At 43.7% G+C, this 21,268-nt stretch overlaps 1 protein-coding gene across 1 annotated transcript; it reads right to left on the bottom strand.

Moving 5' to 3' along the window:
- Positions 1–601: 601 nt before the first annotated feature.
- On the bottom strand, positions 602–20,897 carry LOC129694328 (gonadotropin-releasing hormone receptor-like). The gene is made up of 3 exons (XM_055631031.1): positions 20,156–20,897; positions 10,604–10,811; positions 602–976 (listed from the first exon to the last, which is right to left on the bottom strand). Exons 1-3 carry the CDS (start codon positions 20,672–20,674, stop codon positions 735–737), a joined length of 969 nt encoding a protein of 322 aa, XP_055487006.1. The 5' UTR covers positions 20,675–20,897; the 3' UTR covers positions 602–734.
- Positions 20,898–21,268: the final 371 nt, after the last annotated feature.

Here is a 21,268-nt window from a genome sequence, read left to right as displayed (position 1 = left end):
CGGGACGCATGTCTGTGAGCGGACGGCTGGCCACATCTATCAAGTGCCTTGTACACTCTATCATGGATCCCACTCCCATCCCGCCCCCATCCCGCCCCAGTCCTGCCCCGGATGGCAGGCATCAAATCACGTGTTCACGGAAGGTAGACAAAAATGATGGAGAAACTCAACGGGTGAGACATGCAAGGATTGCATGAGGCTGCCTCACCCGCTGAGTTTCTCCAGCATTTTTGTCTACCTTTGATTTATCCAGCATCTGCAGTTCTTTCCTAAACGTGTTCACAGAAGGTGCGCGGTGGTGCCGGCGGCTTTGCGCAGGATGCGGTACCACCAGAGCTCGGCGCTCGTGGAGGGAGAGTGGGGGGTGGGCGCTCGGCGGGCCGGGTGATTATGGGTTACGGGCCGCATTCGGCCTGGGGGCCTTAGGTTGCCAACCCCTGTCGCAGATAGTATATATTTTTAATAGCTGTATCTAACAAGTTGTTTACTGCACAGTATAACTGTCGGCTAATTCTGCTGTGAAGTCAGAGTACTGGTGCGCAGTTACCTGACGCCATCTCTTCATGATATCATGCAATAAAATCTCTTGACGCAAACTTGTAAAGTCTAATTTTCCTTTAATTTCCCTCTAAATTAATTTCTTCCACACTAGGGGTCTGCGATTCAGCTAGCATTAACATCTGTCACAGTCAACAATACACAACAGAAAGATAAGCGTCATATTTGAGAATGAATTAAGAAAAATATGCATAGATCAGTGGGTCAATGCATGGATTTAGTAACCCAAAGACAAATAAGAAGTGATTGACTGGCTCAGGCAACTTGTTGTGGAGTTCTGGGTCAAACCAATGCCAGATTCCCAGCAGGTAGTACGGAGTCCAGCAGATCATGAAAGAAATGATAAAAGCAATGGTCATTTTCATTATTTTCATGCGAGCTTTTGGAATTCCGTTCCTTGTCTGCTTCAGATCGATCTCTGTAAAATCAATATTAAGGGAAATTCAACAATTTCTGAAATAATAATGATGCCAACAGAGAATACTAAAATGAACAATACGTGCAGAATATTTAAAGTCTCTGGAAGACCATTGAGGAAATTACCTGACCTCATTTAAACTGCACAAATGTATCTTCTGTCTTAGTCATAGAATCATACAGTATATAAACTGGCCCTTCAGCCCAACTCAATTCTGCCCACCAAGATGCTCCATATAACATTCTTAGAGGATTGGACAGGTTAGATGCAGGAAAAATGTTTCTGATGTTGGGGGAGTCCAGAACCAGGGGTCACAGTTTAAGAATAAGGGTTAGGCCATTTAGGACTGAGATGAAGAAAAACTTTTCACCTAGCGAGTTGTGAATCTGTGGAATTCTCTGCAACAGAAGGCAGTGGAGGCCAATTCACTGGATGCTTTCAAGAGAGAGTTAGATTGAGATCTTAGGGCTAACGGAATCAAGGGATATGGGGAAAAGCTGGAGCAGGGTACTGATTGTGGATGATCAGCCATAATCATATTGAATGGCAGTGCTGGCTCGAAGGGCCGAATGGCCTACTCCTGCACCTACTGTCTATGTTTCTATCTAGGCTAGTTCCATTTGCCTGTCTTTGGCCCATATCCCTCTACACCTTTCCTATCCATTTACCTATCCATTTACATTTAAATGTTGCCATAATTCCTCCTCTGGCAGCTCGTTCCATACACCCCCATGCCTCAGAGTTAAACAGTTGATCCTTAAATTCCTATTAAATTTGGCCCACTCACAAAGTCTTCTGATTTATGATTCCGCTACCCTGGGCAAAAGACTGCATTTACCCTGTCTATTCCCATCATTATGTTATACAGCTCTATAAGATCACCAACCTCTCACTCTACTGTGCTGAAGGAATAATCTTAGCCCAACCTCTCCCTAAAGAGGGGGAGCCTCATTGAAACTTACAGAATAGGGAAAGGCCAGGATAGAGTGGATGTGGAGAGGATGTTTCTATTAGTGGGAGAGTCTAGGAGCACAGCTTCAGACAGGAAAGATGAGGAGGAATATCTATTGTCAAAGGGTGATGAATCTGTGGAATTCATCGCCACACACAGCTGTGGAGGCCAAGTCATTGTGTATATTTAATGCAGAGATTGACAGATTTGTGATTAGTGCGGGTGTCAGGGGTTATAGGGAGAAGGCAGGAGAATGGGGTTTAGAGGGAAAGATAGATCAGCCATGACTTGACTTCCCAAAATGCAACACCTCACACTTAACTGCATTTAACTCCATTGGCCATTCCTCAGGCCACTTGCTCAGCTCATCAAGATCCTGTGGTAACCATCGTAAGTATCTACAATACCACACACTTTAGAGTGATGTGCAAACTTACTAATTATGACCTACATTATCATCCAAATTGTTGATATAATCCACAAGCAGCAACAGATGACAGCTTTGGTTTCTCCCTCTAGTTACCCTTTTTCCCTCAATGTACTTTAAAAAATATCTTTGGATTTTCCTTAATATTATCTGCCAGAGCTTTCTCCTGTCCCTTTTCATCCCCTTCCTCCTTAACTATGCTCCACAGTTCCCGAAACACCTCCAGGGATACACATGATCCCAGCTGCATATACCTGCCCCATGCACCCTTCTTATTCTTAATCAGCCTAAATTTCTCTCATCACTTAAGCTTCCTTATGCCCATCTGCCCTGCGCTTCACTCTCAAAGGGACATGCATGACTTAAATTTTGTTTAAGTTGACATGTTTAAAAACATCCCACTTTCCAGACATTCATTTGCCCACAAACATCATGATCCAATCAACTTGAACAAGTTCCTGTCTAAGACCATCATAGTTGGCTTTGCCCCAATTCAGAATTTTATCTCTTGGGCCTGCCCAGTCTTTATCCATAATTATCTTAAAGCTAATAGACCAATGGTCACTGGTCCCAAACGACTCATCCTAAGTCTCCTAATCTGAGGAAAGACATTCTTGCCATAGAGGGAGTACAGAGAAAGTTCACCAGACTGATTCCTGGGATGTCAGGACTTTCATATGAAGAAAGATTGGATAGACTTGGCTTGTACTCGCTAGAATTTAGAAGATTGAGGGGGATCTTATAGAAAATTCTTAAGGGGTTGGACAGACTAGATGCAGGAAGATTGTTCCCGATGGTGGGGAAGTCCAGAAGAAGGGGTCACAGTTTAAGGATAAGGGGGAAGTCTTTTAGGACCGAGATGAGAAAAACATTTTTCACACAGAGAGTGGTGAATCTCTGGAATTCTCTGCCACAGAAGGTAGTTGAGGCCAGTTTATTGGTTATATTTAAGAGGGAGGTAGATGTGGCCCTTGTGGCTCAAGGGATCAGGGGGTATGGAGAGAAGACAGGTACAGGATTTGGATGATCAGCCATGATCATATTGAATGGCGGTGCAGGCTCGAAGGGCCGAATGGCCTACTCCTGCATCTATTTTCTATGTTTCTATCCATGAACACTTGATCCACTTGCCCATCCCAATTTCCTAAGACTAGATCAAACATTGGCCCCAAGCATTTGACAAATTCTGCCCCATCTAAATCTTTTGCAGTATATACTGTATATGTCTATATTGGAAAAATAAAATTCCCTTCAATAACAAACTTATCAGCCTTGCAGCTGCCTGCAATCCCCTAATCCGAACAAAATGCATGTTGGAGAGTGTTGTAGGACAGAGAGAACTAAGGGTGCAGGCACATGGTTCTCTGAAAGTGGTAACAGAGGTAGAAAGGGAGGTAAAGGAGGCATTTGGCTTGCTTGACTTCATTGGTATCATGTCACAACTGTCATCAGTAAGACCACGCTTGCAGTAGTGTGTGCTGTACTGCCCACCCTGTTATAGTCGGCATGTCATTAATCCCAGCAAAGGATGTAGAGAAGATTCACTAAGGTGTTACCAGACTGGAAGGCTTTAGTTGTAAGTAGGTTGGATAGGCAGGAGGAGTAATTTTTAGAGGAATTTAATATCATGAGGGGTGTAGTTAAGGTGGATGATCAAAGTCTTTTTTGAACGAGTAGGGAAGTCCAAAGTAGAGTTCATAGGTTTAAGGTGAGAGGGGAAAGAGTTAATAGGAACCGGAGGTGCAACATTGTCAGCTAGTGGGTGGTGGGTGTATGGAACGAGCTGCCAGAGAATGTAGATGAGGCAGGCACTATCACACCATTTAAAAGACACTTGGACATGTGCATCGAATGGAAAGGCTGAGAGGAATATGGGCCAAATGCAGGCAGGTGGGACGAGTTGAGCTGGATCTCTTAGTTGCCATGGAGAAGATGGGCCAAATGCCACTTTCCCTGCTCTAGACCTTGATGCTTCTACAATAATTTTCTGCAGTAAGGAACTTTCTTTGAAGGTAAACACAAAATGCTGGAGTAACTTAGCGGGACAGGCAGCATCTCTGGAGAGAAGGAATAGGTGACGTTTCGGGTCAATACCTTTCTTCAGACTGATGAAGAGTCTCGACCCGAAACATCACCAGTTTCTTCTCTCCAGAAATGCTGCCAGTCCTGCTGAGTTACTCCAGCAATTTGTGTCTACCTTCGATTTAAACCAGCATCTGTAGTTCTATCCTACAAAAGTAACTTTCTTTGTTTGGTGAATTAAGATTTGGGCTCTCCTAGTGGGAGCATGCTGTAAGGTTGCAAATTTGTTTGCTCCCTTAACTTTTAACTTCCATTTACCACTCTTTCAATGTTACTTGTGACTATTTGACTTCAAGACACGGTCTAACTTTCCATAAAGTGTTGATATCACTTTTACACGTCTTAATATTGAAAAGGATGAAGACAAGAAGGAAAGGAGGCTCCCCAAGGAAGGAGCAGGGGAAAGCCACAACTACAGCTACAGCTTCTGACTCCAGTATCATAGAAGCAATATCGAAAATGAACGATGAATTGAAAAATGAACTGAAAAATGAAATGAAAATAAGATTTGGCAGTTTGGAAGAAATGGTGAAAGGAGTTTTGTCCAAACTGAAGGAAGTCCAAGGAAAACTGTCTTTGTTACAAGATGAACTTCGTGAACAAAAGGATCAAATTGATATTTTGCGAACCCTGGACGGTGAATGTATGAAAACACTCGAGCACTTCAGCAATACAAGTCTAAAAACATGGACCTGGAAAACAGAAGCCGTCATTTGAATTTACGAATTGTTGGTTTGCCGGAAGGTCAAGAAGGAGATAATGTTAAAAAATATGCTTCTAAAATGATAAAGGAAACTTTCAACATTGAGCACAATGAAAACGCACACAGGGTTGGGAAGAAATCCGGTAACAAACCGAGACACCTGATCATTCGGTTTCACTTTTTGCAAATGAAGGAGAATATTTTCCAGGCAGCAAAAAAGTTGGGCGTGGTAGAATATGAAGGATGCAAGTTTTGGTTTGTTCCTGATTATGGTTACGAGCTTTTGGAAATAAGAAAGTCCTTTTATAATGTAATGTCTGATTTGTTCCAGAAAAAGCTGCACCCAGTCTTACTATACCCAGCTAGATTGCGTATTCGACTTCTCAACGGTAATACTCGATTTTTTAACAATCCTCAAGATGCATCCAGCTTTTTGGAGAGTTACGAGGAGGAAGGGGAGTAATTGATAGCTGATTAAGTTATAATTGGAGATTTACTGTTCCTATTTTGACAACATATCGTTTGGTAATGATTAAGAATTTAACTGGACGAATGTTTTTCTTTTATATATACTAACTTTTAAGAATTTCTTTGTTAATTTGTGTTCCCCGATTAAGAATTTAACTGGACGAGTTGTTTTTCTTTTATATATACTAACTTTTAAGAATTTCTTTGTTAATTCGTGTTCCCCTGTCGTTAGACAAACTAAGAGAACGCTGTTCTTGTTTTTCATATTTTGACCTTGGATTCGCTCATTAACTCCATTGCCAGCCTGTATTTTTTTTTCTCTCTTTCAAACGATAACAATGACCGTTGTTATGACTAGGGAGTGGCAAATATGACCCTTTCTATGTCGGATGCGGTTGCTAGGAGAGATGGGGTTGGGGATGGGATTAGTTAGCTTACTGACTGCCTATTGGTCAGTTTGGGGCTTTACAGGGGTGGGAGGGGTGGAGGGGTTTTACGTTCCTTATTTAGTGTTCTCCATTTGTGCAAAGTCTGAACTGCAAAAATGTCTGAAAAGTCGTCACTTCTGGCTCCGCCCTAGATTTTTCTTCTTCCAGTATCATGAACTATTAGGCTTCAAGAAATTAACCCATTGCATCCCATATGATTTTTACAAGCAATATGGATAAAGTTATTACCTTCCTTTCATGGAATGTGAATGGCTTGAACCATCCCATTAAGAGGACATTTAAAAAAAAAGTTCTTCACAGACTAAATGCTCAGATTATCTTTCTTCAGGAAACTCATGTAAGGGAAGATGACAATCTACGATTCTTCAAGTTTAGGAGAGGACAGCAATTTCATTCAAATTCACAGGCTAAGGTGAAAGGAGTCTCTATTTTTATAGACTCCTCAATTCCGTTTGTTCATTATGAAACAATTTCTGATGCATATGGCAAATGTTTGGTGATTACCGGTGTTCTTTATAAGCAAAAAGCTGCTATGGTGAATGTTTACGCACCAAATATTGATCACCCTGAGTTTTTTAAACAGTTAATTGCATCCTTTCCTAATTTAAATGATCACTTTTTAATAATGGGTGGAGATTTCAATTGCTGTCTGAATCCCTTGATTGACAGGTCTACATCTGATCATGTGCTTCCAAATAAATCAGCTAGTTTTATTAATTATTTTTTACTTGATTCGGGAATGTTAGAAATTTGGAGATTCTTACACCCAAATGACAAAGAATTTTCTTTTTTCTCTCATGTGTATCATAGTTATTCTTGGATCGACAATTTTATAATAGATTCTCGGCTAGTTCCATTGGTCACTGCATGTGGGTATGATGCAATTGCTATTTCTGATCATGCACCATTGAAACCATCAATCAAACTGCCTGACTCCAAGTTTAGTGCTAAACAATGGCGATTTAATGCTACTTTGCTTCAAGACTTAAACTTTATTAATTTTATGAAAGATCAGATTGCTTTTTACTTCTTGACAAACTCTACTGAAGAAATATCCAATGCTGTAGTCTGGGATACTTTTAAGGCATATATTCGTGGACAAATTATTTCATACTCCGCGGGATTACAAAAACCAAACAAAAAGAAATATGCACATTGGCTGACGAGATTAAAGAAATTGATAAAAAATATTCAAAAGCTCCTAGTTTAGAGCTGTTCAAGAATAGAGTTGAACTTCAATTGAGATATGATTTGTTATTAGTATCACCGATTGAGAACCAGCTACTTAAAACCAAAAGTCAATTTTATATACATGGCGAAAAATCTGGTAAATTACTCGCTAATCTGTTGAAAGCGGTGTCGGCCAAGCGTCAGATTACTAAAGTGAGTAAACGGGATGGTACACTAACTGTAGACCATGACAAAATTAATAAAACCTTTCAGAAATTTTATACCTCCCTATACCAATCAGATTTTCCTACTGGTTCCAATATAATGCATGAGTTTTTAAAGAAACTGAACTTACCAAACTTACCATATAATGAGTCTCTGTTCTTAGATGAACCCATCACGGAAGAAGAAATACAGAAAGCAATTTGTTCAATTAATTTTGGTAAAGCTCCCGGTTTAGATGGGTTTACAGTAGAATCTTTAAAGTATTTTTCAAATTTATTGTCTCCCTGGCTATGCAAGGTATTTAAAGAAGCCTTATTAAGGAATAGATTACCACAATCTTTTTATGAAGCATCTATTTCTTTAATTAAGACCCTACCGAAGTGACATCATATAGACCTATATCAATGTTAAATGTAGATTCCAAAATTCTTTCCAAAATATTAGCTATGAGATTGGAAAATATTTTACCGCAAATTATCTCTGAAGATCAGGCAGGTTTTATTAAAAATCGTTACTCATACTTTAACATTAGGAGATTAATGAATATTACATGCTTGATCCAAGAAATACATTTTGGACCAATCTTAAATTTTTCAAGTGTATTGAATAAGTATTCCCATCCTACCCTATCAAACACCATCTCGGCATCGAGTGAGATGACACATTCAGGGGTTTTATTTGACGCTGTATATACAATATACCGCAGGCTTCATTATTTACTAATAATCAGAGATCCCCTTTTTTCAGGCTCTTTCGAGGTACTAGACAGGGCTGTCCCTAAGTCCTTTACTATTTGATATTGCTTTGGAACCTTTAGCCACCGCTATTAGGGAATCCCCTAATATTTTTGGTATTGTCCGCGGAATAAGACACATAAGCTATCCCTTTATAATAATAATAATACATTTTATTTATGGGCGCCTTTCAAGAGTCTCAAGGACACCTATGCAGATGATCTGTTATTATTTATTTCTAACCCTGAGAAATCTATTCCGGCAATAGTAGCATTACTTAATCAATTTAGTATTTTTTCTGGTTATAAACTAAATCTTAGTAAGAGTAAGCTTTTTCCATTAAATAATCTTGTTTCGAGTTATGGACAGTTTCCATTTAGATTGACTACCGAAAGTTTTACTTATTTAGGTATTAAGATCACCATGAAACACAAGGATTTATTTAAAGCTAATGTTATGCCTTTAATTGACCATATTAAACATCAGTTAACTAAATGGTCACCAATGTCCTTATCCTTAATTGACCAAATCAATGCTGTTAAAATGTTCATTTTACCTAAATTTCTGTATTTATTTCAGACGATACCAATTTTTATTTCCAAATCTTTCTTTGATATTATAGATTCCAAACTTTCTTCATATATATGGCAGAATAAAAACTCCAGACTAAGTAAAAAACACTTACAGAAATCAAAAAAAGATGGTGGTTTGGTGTTGCCGAACCTTAGACTTCACTACTGGGCAGCCAATGTTCGTTATTTAACATTTTGGTCAAAAGATTTAGAAGATACCCAATGCCCAGGATAGATAAACCTAGAACGTGATTCCTTACAAGGGCTATTATTCTAAGGGCCTCGTTACCTTTTACAATTACGAGATTGAATAAATATACGTATAATAAGGCATACGTTCCGAATATGGTTTCAATTTCGTAAGTTTTTTGGACTAAATGATTTTATTTTATCAAGTTCTATCTTATCCAATTTTCGCTTCCACCCATCTAGTACTGATCAAGTCTTTTTGTTATGGAAGAGGAAGGAATTAGTAGCTTTTCGGGATTTGTTTATGGAGGGTTGTTTTATGTCTTTCGAACTACTCTCCAATAAATATAATTTACCTAACTCACACTTTTTTAGATATTTACAAATTAGACATTTTTTGAAGGCTACTCTATCCCTTTTTCCGCTAACACATCAAACCGAAATTTTGGGGGAAAATTTACATTTGAACCCTTATCAGAAAGGATTAATAACAACTATTTATTAGTTGATTTTGAAATTACAAATAGATACATTTGATTAAATTAAGAATGACTGGGAAAGAGAACTACAAATGTCTTTATCTGTAGAGAAATGGGAGAACATTCTTCAATTAGTTAATACCTCTTCAATGTGTGCAAGACACACGCTCTGACACAATTCAAGGTGGTTCACAAAGTTCATATGTCAAAAGATAAGTTAGCTTGTTTTTATGGTCATATAAATCCTACCTGTGACAGATGTAACTCTGAAGTGGCGTCACTGACACATATGTTTTGGTCCTGTCCACTTTTGTAAAAATATTGGAAATAAATGTTTGATACTATTTCTGTAGTTTTAGGTTTGATTTACAACCTCATCCTATTATTCTGGCTAGCAATGTTAGATTTTATTCATTTGATAAGACCGCCCATCGGTTGATTGTATTTAACATTTTTATATCACCATTTAAATGGCTCCCTCTCTACCCATTATAACCACACTCCAGTGGTACCTCTATAACGTGGAACGGACTAAATTTAGAAAAAATCAGCACTTGACATTGTTGAAATTAACTCAGCTTAGATTTCTAAGACTTGGGGAAAATGTTTTTCAACATTTTTTGTTTTATTTTTTTTGCTCCCTCTTTTTTCTTTAGTAAAAAACTATTTTACCTCTATAGGGTGGAACGGACTTGATGACAAACAGACTTAAATTGTTGAAATTCTCAGCTCAGATTCTGTTTTGCTTTGTTTTTGTTTACTTTGTTTTATTTTTTTTCCTTTTTTTCTTTAGTTTAGGGTTTAGGGTTTTGTTTTTTACTTTTTTTCCTTTTCTTTTTGTCTTTTTATCTTGGGGTTTTTTTCTACATTTATAAGGTTTTTCTTAAAGACTTGGGAGCATATTCAATGTGTATTTTGACACTGTTCTCATATTTAGGTTATACCTGTTATACCCGTTATTAATGTAATCCTGATCCCTATGTATCAATATCATTGTTATGTTTATCATTATTCTTTTTGCTCTGTTTTTATGTTTTGTCTGTTTTTTTGGGAAAAAATCCAATAAAAAGATTTTAAAAGAAAGAAAGAATAAAGATTTGGCACTAGATACATTAGATCTCTCTCATACATGCTTGTGAACACCAGGAGCAGGTGATGTGAAGGGCGGTGAACGTACGGTTGGCATTTGGACGCAGCCATTTTGTCATCTCAATGATGATTTTGAAGTTACAGATCAACATGATGAACAGCGGGACAATGAAGAGGAACGCGAAGGTGAAGAAGTTGTAGACTGTCTGGTCCCATTGCCCCTGAAAGCTATCGAGGGTCGCACACTGTGAGAAGGTGCAGGGTTCTGTGTAGTGGAGCATTTTGAAGAGCCATAGCTGAAAAATGAAAAATAAATAAAATCAAATATATTAAGAACATAGAAACATAGAAAATAGGGGCAGGAGGAGGCCATTCGGCCCTTCGAGCCAGCACCGCCATTCATTGTGATCATGGCTGATCGCCCCCTATCAATAACCCGTGCCTGTCTTCTCCCCATATCCCTTGACTCCACTAGCCCCTAGAGCTCTATCTAACTCTCTCTTAAATCCATCCAGTGACTTGGCCTCCACTGCCTTCTGTGGCAGGGAATTCCATAAATTCACAACTCTCTGGGTGAAAAAGTTGTTTCTCACCTCAGTGTTAAATGACCTCCCCTTTATTCTAAGACGGTGGCCCCGGGTTCTGGACTCGCCCAACATTGGGAACATTTTTCCAGCATCTAGCTTGTCCAGTCCTTTTATAATTTTACATGTTTGTATAAGATCTCCCATCATCCTTCTAAACTCCAGTGAATACAAGCCTATTCTTTTCAATCTTTCCTCATATGACAGTCTCGCCGTCCCAGGGATCAATCTCGTGAACCTGCGCTGCACTGCCTCAATCACAAGGATGTCCTTCCTCAAATTAGGAGACCAAAACAGTACACAATACTCCAGATGTGGTCTCACCAGACCCCTATACAACTGCAGAAGAACCTCTTTACTCCTGTACTGAAATCCTCTTGGTATGAAGGCCAACATTCCATTAGCTTTCTTCTCTGCCTGCTGTACCTGTAAGCCATCTTTCAGTGACCGGTGTACAAGGACGCCCAGGTCTCGCTGCACCTCCCTCTTACCTAACCTAACCCCATTGAGATAATAATCTGCCCCCTTGTTTTTGCCACCAAAGTGGATAACCTCACATTTATCTATATTATACTGCATCTGCCACGCATCTGCCCACACACTCAACCTGTCCAGGTCACCCTGCAACCTCCTAACATCCTCTTCACAGCTCACACTGCCACCCAGCTTTGTGTCATCCGCAAACTTGCTAGTGTTCTGAGACTTTATCCCACCCTCCCACTCGACCCATAATTTGTTATACTATCGAGACTCCCCTCGGTCGGTCTGTCTGTCTGTCAATCTATCCTATTCCTAAAACTCTAATCTTGACCACTTCCAGTCTGCATGGTTTTTAAATTTGTGCAAAAATACTACCGTATATCACTAGGGTTTTTTCGCCACCTTACTCATCGATCTCCTCTGCTCCAAGTCACCAGGTTTTATTCCAATCAGTGGAAGATTACAAAAGTTATAAAGGTTTAAAAAATCGTGACATCAGCAGATTGGTCATCTTGCCTGTCAGTCACCATGATGGTAATGCCGCTTCCGGCACATACTGGAGAATAAAGCCCCGGAGGCGACGCTGAGTCTGTGAGCACGTCCAGAAGCCGCCCGTCCAGAAGCCACCAAGAATTAAGCTGAAGCAACAGGGTGTGTGCTGTGTTCTGCGGGCGGGGGTGGGATGTGTTCCATGGGCGGGAGTGGACTGTTTCGCGGGCAGGGGCTGTGAGCGCGACAAGCGCTGGGAACGGGAGCAGCTGAGGGAGTCCGGAGTCGGGTCCTGGAGCCAGGAGTGCGGTCAGAGCCGGGGCCGATCCCTCCCCTCCCCTACACCCCACCTCCCTACAGGGTGTAGCTCCTTTTCAATTTGAGCGTAGCACTGTTCATTGTTGGTCATGGTGCGGGAGACATCGGCAACTGGTCTGTGACCCTTCCTGTCCTCTTGTAGGTAAGCAACACCCAGCCCATACTGGGAGGCATCACTGGTGAGGGTGACGGGTAACTCGGCATCAAAGTATGGGAGGGTTGGAGCGCAAGACATTAGTTGTTTGCGGGTTTCAAATGCTGGTGCTGGTGCTGGTGCCAGGACCAGTGTGTATGATTGTGGGTCAGTTGTCACAGCGGGGCTGACAGCTCGCTGAAGTTTGGGATGAATTTTCCCAGGTAGTTTACCGTGCCTAGAAATCATTTTAGAGCAGTCACATCCCACCCGTAGGTGCTGGCATTTCATTGGTGCCAATGGTTTTAGATGGGTCTGGCCTGAGTCCGTTGTTGGTGAATATGTGGCCCACATAAGTCACTTCCTCGACCCGAAACCTGCACTTGAGGGGGTTGAGTTTGAGATTGATTTATCTGGCACAATCCAGGACTTGTTTCAGGTTTGAGTCATGTTCTTGTGCGTTACGCCTGGCGAGCAGGATGTCATCCATGATTATGGTGCACGGGTAGCCAATAAAGAGTTGTTCCATAGTACATTGGAAAACTTCACTGGCTAAATTGATGCCAAATGGCATTCGAAAGAATCGGTAGCGTCCGAAGGGCGTTGCGAATGTGGTTAACATGGATGCCTGGTCTAGCGGTATTTGCCAAAATGCGTTTTTTGCATCTAGGACAGAGAAGACTGTGACTTTACCCAGGCTGGCAGCAACCTCTTCCAACGTCCACATCGGCTGGTGTGGTCATTTGATGGCAGTTTAAATCCTTAGGGTTGATGCAGATCCTTATTTTGTCTTTGTTCTTCTTGACTGCTGCGAACATGGTAGAGACCCAGGAGGAAGGGTCATTGACAGGGGCTATCACACCCAGTGTTTCCATTCTGTCAAGTTCAGCTTTGACGTGGTCCATCATTGCGTGCGGGATTCAGTGAGGAGAATGAATGGCAGGTATAACTTCCTTGTCGGTTACAATGCTGTATTCTGTGGGAAGCTTGCCCAGCTGATTGTCAAAAAAGTCTTTGTATCGACAGCTAGTACACAGTTTTGCTGAAGAAAGCTAGGTTCATAATACGGCATGCGTCTTTGCCCAGAAGGAGGGGCACTTCCCCTCTAACGATGAAAAATTCCAAGTTGTAAACTTGAAACGCTAGATGGCATTGTAATGTAACTGTACCAACTGGTTGCAATTCCCCCCACCAAATGGATGTAACCTCGAGTTTGTTTTCAGAACAGTTTCATTGTTGTGAATTCTTTGGAAGTCTGCCAGAGAAATCACATTACATCTCGCTCCTGTGTCTATCTTGGCAGCAACCTTGGTGTTGTTGATACTGAGCATTGTCATGGGATCACTGTCTGTAGCCACAGAACCATGAATACAAGAATGTATGTTCTGGCTGACATCTTGCAGGTGCTGCAGTTGTATTTCAGTGCCTAAATGGAGAGTGTGGGCTCAAGAGCATACAGAGATTGTTGTGACTGGGCCCTGTTGGCATGGGCATGGCAGCACCGGATAAAATGGCCTCTCTTTTTACAAGATAGACAAGATTTGCTTTAAGCTGGGTATTGCTCATGAAATTTCGGGTGTGAGTCACCGCAATTACCATAGTTATTGACTAGATGATCAGTTACCCTCCCTGGGAGTTTAGGCAATTGTTGAGGGGTTAATGCTTGTCGAGGGGACCTATAGAAGGCATGGGTGTCATAGGCAGAGTGTGGACCCAGTCCCAAGGCTTTGATATATATTCTGCAACCCGGCAGGCACGTTCAACCTTATCAAGTGTAAGCTCATCATCCCGGAGTAATTGGTTTCTCACCGTATCATTCAGGATGCCATATACGAATCTGCCGTGGATGAGCACATCAAGGAAGTGGCATCTGGATGCAATGCTCTTGAGGGCACCAATGTAGGATTCGACCATCTCGCCCTCTTGTAGGCTACGGGAAAAACACTTGTGGTGCTTCATGTTAACTTTGGTGCGAAGTTGGCACAGGTTTCTGAACTTTCGGAGGAGGCAGACCGGGTCTCTGATGGATTCTGCTGGGGTCACAACATGTGTTGCCAGATCGGTATGTTCTGAGCTGTAGTGGAAATCCTGTGCCCGCAGGGCAGCCTCTGTGCCCGCCACAATGAGGAGAATTGACGCAACAGTGTGTGATGCAGCTGCAGGGTGGGCAGCATCAATGAAAATCCAGAATTCCACCTCAAAGATGCGCCACCGTTCAGCAAGCTCACTGTCGAACACCAAAGGATCTGGTCTGTGTAAGGAACTATCCACTATTCAATGTAAAATGAATAAATAAATAAATTTAGGCAAAATAGATGGAGACGTGATTCAAGACTCTGACACCATGTTTATCGGCGACCCATATGAAATAGACACACATGGTGAAATCAAACTTTATTCCATTGAGTAAACAGGCACATACAAACAGCCAGCTGCTCACATCTGGCTTCGCTAGCTTGTGAGCGGGAGCGAGAGAGAGTCTTTGTGTAGTACCGTAATAGCATGTAAAGGGTGGCATGCACATATGTGTGGTGAAGATTATACATGGCAAGAATTAATAAGGGTTAATCTAGAACTCCCCCACACCCCCTACCACCCACACCCCTCCCCCTCCCACATTCACCCCCCCTCCCCTATCGCCATAAACCCCCTGCCCCCCATAAACCCCCTCCCCCACACACGTCCTCCCCTACAACACCCCCCCCCCCCCCCCCCCACACACACACAGCCTACCCCACCCCACTCACACACATGCACACTCCCCCTCCCCCACACCCCTCTCTTGCACACACCCGTCCCCCACACACACCCTCCCCCATGCACCCCCCCCCCACACCCCCTCCCCCACATTCACACTCCCACACACGCCCACACTCCCCCCCCTCCCACATACAACCCCTCCCCTAGCCCCACAACCTCCCACCCTCGCAACCCCTCAAATCCCCCCCCCCCACACACAACCCTCCCCCCACACCCCCCCCCCCCCCACATATCCCTTCCCCCCCACACACACCCCCCACACCCCTCCCACACACACCCCCCCTCCCCCACACACCCCCTCTCCCCCACACACCACCTCCCACACACCCGCACCCCCCCCCACACACCCCTCTCTCCCCCACATACCCCTTCCCCCCCCCCCCCCCCCCCCCCCCCCCCCCCCACACACACCCGTTCTCCCTCCCTCCCCCATACACCCCTCTCCCCACACACACCCCCTCCCCCACACCCCCCCTCCTCCACACACACCCCTCCTCCACACACACCCCCTCCCCCCCCCACACACCCCACCAGCCCCCCGACAGGTCACGCCTGAAGCCATCCCCGTTCCCCGTCTACAGAATGCTCCCACCATTGCGTTGTGGGAACAGGTGAGTGGTGGAATATTGCATTGGGGAATGGGTTGCGTTGGGGGACCAAGCCTCACGTGTGTCTGGGACCCAATGGGTCCCACTTAGTCTGTAATCCCTTTAAACCTGTCCTATCCATGTCCCCGGCTAAGTGATTTTGAAATGCTGTTTTAGTACCTGCCTCAACAGATCCTCCAGCAGATAGACACAAAATGCTGGAGTAACTAAGCGGGACAGGCAGCATCTCTGGAGAGAAGGAATGGATGACGTTTCAGGTTGGGACCCTTTTTCTGGCTTTTTGTGTCCGACTTTGGTTTAAACCAGCATCTGCAGTTCGTTCCTACACATACCTCCTCTAGCAACTTGGTTCATACACCCACCACAATCTGAGTGAAAATGTATTTAATCTTTCCCCTCTCACTTTAAACATATGTCCTCTTGGTTTTGATTCCCAGACCCTGGGTAAAAGACTATCTTCACCCGATCAATTCCCCTCATGATCTTATCCAACTCTATCAGATCACCCCTCAGCCTCCTGTGTTGAAGGAACACATCCATAGCTTGTCCAACCTCTCCCTGAAGCTCAGGCCTTCAAATCATAGTCATATTACAGAAACAGGCCCTTCGGCCCATCTTGCCCATCCCGACCAAACTGCCCCATCTCCACCAGTCCCACCTGACCACGTTTAGCCCATATACCTCTAAATCCTTCATATACCTGTCTTTCAAATGTTGTATCCATCTCAACTATGAAGCTGCAGCATGACTTCCTGACTCACATATTAAATGCCCCTGGTAACAAAAGCACTGTTATACCGCTGCAAGAATTTCACTGTTCCATCCTCTACACATTTGACAATTAAATAGTCTTGTCTCTCGACCATTTAGTTTAGTTTACTGAGGTGCAGTGAAAGCTTTAATTATCCTTTGACTTGACTTGACTTGACTCCCCTTTACATTCGACCTCCCAATGTTGAACACCTCACATCATTTTCGACTACACTATCCTCCCGCCCCTCTGGTGGAGGGGAAGACCTCTCGGCCCTTGACAACAGCACATTGAACTGGCTACAGCATCTGGAGGCCGTTACATAACCTCTGCTGCCTCAAACGCAAGAAGAACACCTCACATTTGGATTCAGCTGCAGCAGTAATTTCTCCACCAATTTCTGTAGCTGATCTATCTTGCTGTTTACATTGACAGCCTTCCTCCCAGTCTGTAACCACTGTAATCTTGGTGTCATCTACAAACATAATAATCATTCCATCTACATACAGTATCTGTTTGTATATAATCAAAACAGCAGTGGTCCCAGCACAGATCTCTGCGGGTCCACTGGTTATAGACCTTTGGGCAGGAACATGGATAGGAAATATTAAGAGGGATCTGGGCCAAACATTAACTCATTCTCTTCCAAATGGGAATAAATCCTATCCAAAATCCAATATCTTCCATACCAATGACATGAGACTCACCTGTCTATAATTTCCTGGATTAACTCTACATTGGCTACTCTCCAGTTTCTGGGACCTCCCCCGTGGCTACAGAAGATGCAGAGTTTTTCACAATGTCCTCTCTTGCCTCGCTCAATAACCTGGGATAGATCCCATCAGGCCCTGGGGATTTATCCACCTTAATGCTCTTCAAGACCCCCAACAATTTCTTCATCTCAAACTGCCCTTGTATATTAGTGTTCTCCACACTGTCCACTCTCTCTGTCCACCATGTCCTTCTCCTTGGTGAAAACAGACGCAAAGTACTAATTCAATGCCCACTACATCCTCTGATTCCAATCACAGATTGCCTTCTTTATCTTCGATAGGCTCGACCTTCTCTCAGTCACCCTCTAGTTTAAAAAGCCTTGAGATTTCCTTAATCTGACACTGAAGACATTTCATGGAACCTTCTTACCCTTCCAACGTGACTCGAGTTCTATCCTACTTGCTCTTAATTCCTCAAAGGCCTGTCTGATTTCAGCCTTGTAAACCTTACATGGGCTTCCTTTCCTCTTTTGATCATGTTTACAACCTCTTTGATCCTCTAAGGTTCACTCACCTTCCCACCCTTATCCTTCCTCCTTCCTGGAACATGTAGGTCCTAAACTGGTTTATCAACGACTCCCTTGTGTCAGAAGAGGACTGACCACTAACAATTGCTCACAATTTCCCTTTCCCTTACTCCTGTCTAACAATGTTGTAATCTGCCTTCCCCCAATGTTTTAACTTCCCCCAAGCTCCGTACCTATCCTTATTTGTAACCATCATAAAACTTATGGAGTTGCGATCGCTGATCACAAAATGGTCTTTCACTGTGGCATCAGTCACATGGCCTGCCTCTTTTCCCAGTACAAGGCCTAGTCTGCTACCTCCTCAAAGATAGATGCAAAGTGCTAGAGTAACTCAGCAGGTCAGACAGCATCTCTAGAGAGAACGAATAGGTGAGGTTTCAGGTTGAGACTGAAGAAGGGTCTCAACCCGAAACGTCACCTATTCCTTTTCTCCAGAGATGCTGTCTGACTCGCTGAGTTACTCCAACACTTTGTGTCTATCTTTGGTTTCAACCAGCATCTGCAGTTCCTTCCTTCATATGCTTCCTCATTCAGTTGAACCATCCACACACTGTTTCAGGAAGCCCTCTATGACCCACCTCACAAATTCTACCCGGTCTAAAATTCCTGACTGTTTCCTCTGCATGCAAACTGTATTGATTCATCATCGATGAAAACATCAGCGACACAGTGGCGCTGGTTTCCGACGGGAACGGTGACGGACGCACCACACTTCTCTGTCCTCCAGTTCCTGCAGACCTCCGCCAGTGGAAGTATAGGATTTTGGTGTGTGTGTTTTATCAATTTTCCTTACAATGCTGTGTACAACAGTGATCGCAACTTCTACTGAAGTGTGAATGGCCATTGGCTCGCTAGGAGCTCATCCGCCCTTTGACAGGTCTTGTTTTTAGTCCTGCTGAGGGTCCACAGCCCCCTGCTCACCTGGCAAACCAGGTGGGGGAGACAGTTTAGTCACCGACTATCCGACCATGGAGCAGGTAGCACGGGATTACATGGTACCCGTGGCGGGGGGAACTCCCCCCCCCCCCTCGACCTGACCTGGAAACAAATTTAAGTCCTTGCTATCTAATAAGAGAGTCCATACAAGCAACATCATTGGAGCCAATCAGCTGCCATAAACGTTTGTTGAACCTTGGTGAATTATTCCTGCAGTAACCGGTTCCTCAGATGTCATACCTATGTCTGTGCACTCTAACTGAAGGACAGGTGCAGCAAACATCACCCAGCACTGGGCTCCTCTCTCAAGCACACACTGTGCTGGGGCAGAATTATGTTGCCACTCCTTCACTGTCAGTGGGTACAGGGAGGGGCTGCATCACCACCACCTCTGGGCATGAACCTGTCTAAATGGTGTCAAGTTGGGAAAAGGGGAAGTACAATGGGATCTGGGGGTCCTTGTACATCAGTCTATGAAAGTAAGCATGCAGGTACAGCATGCAGTGAAGAAAACGAATGGCATGTTGGCCTTTATAACAAGAGGAATTGAATATAGGTGCAAAGAGGTCCTTCTGCAGTTGTACAGAGCCCTAGTGAGAACACACCTGGAGTATTGTGTGCAGTTTTGGCCCACTAATTTGAGGAAGGACATTCTTGGTATTGAGGAAGTGCAGTGTAGGTTTACAAGGTTAATTCCCGCGATGGCGGGACTGTAATATGCCGAGAGAATGGAGCAGCTGGGCTTGTACACACTGGAGTTTAGGAGGATGAAAGGCGATCGCATTGAAACATATAAGATTGTTAAGGGATTGGACACGCTAGAGGCAAGAAACATGTTCCCGATGTTGGGGGAGTCCAGAACCAGGGGCCACAGTTTAAGAATAAGGAGTGAGCCATTTAGAACAGAGATGAGGAAACACTTTTTCTCACAGTGAGTGGTGAGTCTGTGAAATTCTCTGCCTCAGAGGGCGGTGGAGGCCGGTTTTCTGGATGTTTTCAATGAGAGAGCTAGATAGGGCTCTTAAAGATAGCGGAGTCAGGGTATATGGGGAGAATGCAGGAACGGGGTACTGATTGGGGATGATCAGCCATGATCACATTGAATGCCGGTGTTGGCTCGAAGGGCCGAATGGCCTATTCCTGCATCTATTGTCTATTGGCCCACAGCCTCCAGCACTTTGATTGCCAGTGTACACTGTAAATGTATCTACAAGCAGACTAACACTTTGCTGCTATTAGAGCTGTAACAATTACAATGGCAATGCCGCATAGATTCATTACCTGAGGCAAAGCCAAGAGCAGACTGAGGAGCCAGGTGGTAGCGATGATGTACTTGCCAGTGTGGAGCCCTGCCGCCCTGCTTGCCAAGGGTTTGGTGATGACCAGGTATCGGTCCAGGCTGATCAGCACCATCATGAGTGCAGGACAGTACATGGAGAATAGCTTGAGGAAGTTCAGGGCCTTGCAGAGGAACTGGCCACCGACCCACTGCACGGTGATATTCCACGCACCATCCATTGGCATGACTACCAGCGTCTCCACCAAGTTGGCAGCCATCAGATTGTGGAGCAGCAACTTGAGGCGCGATGCTCTCTTCCTGCGTTGGATCACCAGGAACGTCACGTTGCTGCTGACTGAGAAGATTAAAAGGATGAAGGTGACAGACACTCGGATAACTCCAGAGGAGGTGAGAGTTGGCAGATTCATGGAACAGTTGGGGGCAGAGGCAAACTGCCTCTCATTGGGGCTGAAGAAGGACTTCTCCACCAAGGTTCCATTGAGCAGCGATTTTACAGCCATGCTTCTCAACGAATGTTAACCTGACAGTCCGTGGAGGAGCAGAGACAACCGGCACAACGTGTCTGCAGCACTTGGCAAGATCACAGGCAGACACAGGTATATATGAGGACATGTGAAACTGGATCCAGCACAAACTTTGCAAAACCTTGGTGATGACGAGGAGTCATAATCCCTCTGCCAGCCTCCAACACACACACTCCCTGTCCCTGTAACACACACACACACACACACACACACACACACACACACACACACACACACTCCCTGTAACACACACACACACTCCCTGTAACACACACACTCCAACACACACACACACACACTCTCACACACACAAACACACTCACACTAACACACACACACACACACATTCCCACACACACACACACACACACACACACACACACACACACACACACACACACACACACACACACACACACACACACACACACACTGTAACACTGTAACACACACACATTGTAACACACACACACACACTGTAACACACACACACACACACATAACACACACACACACACACATATAACACACACACACTGTAGCACACACACACACATATAACACACACAC

Source organism: Leucoraja erinacea, unplaced genomic scaffold (assembly GCF_028641065.1).
Source record: "Leucoraja erinacea ecotype New England unplaced genomic scaffold, Leri_hhj_1 Leri_627S, whole genome shotgun sequence".
Taxonomy (NCBI): Eukaryota; Metazoa; Chordata; class Chondrichthyes; order Rajiformes; family Rajidae; genus Leucoraja; species Leucoraja erinaceus.
This window is presented reverse-complemented; position numbering and strand designations above follow the sequence as displayed.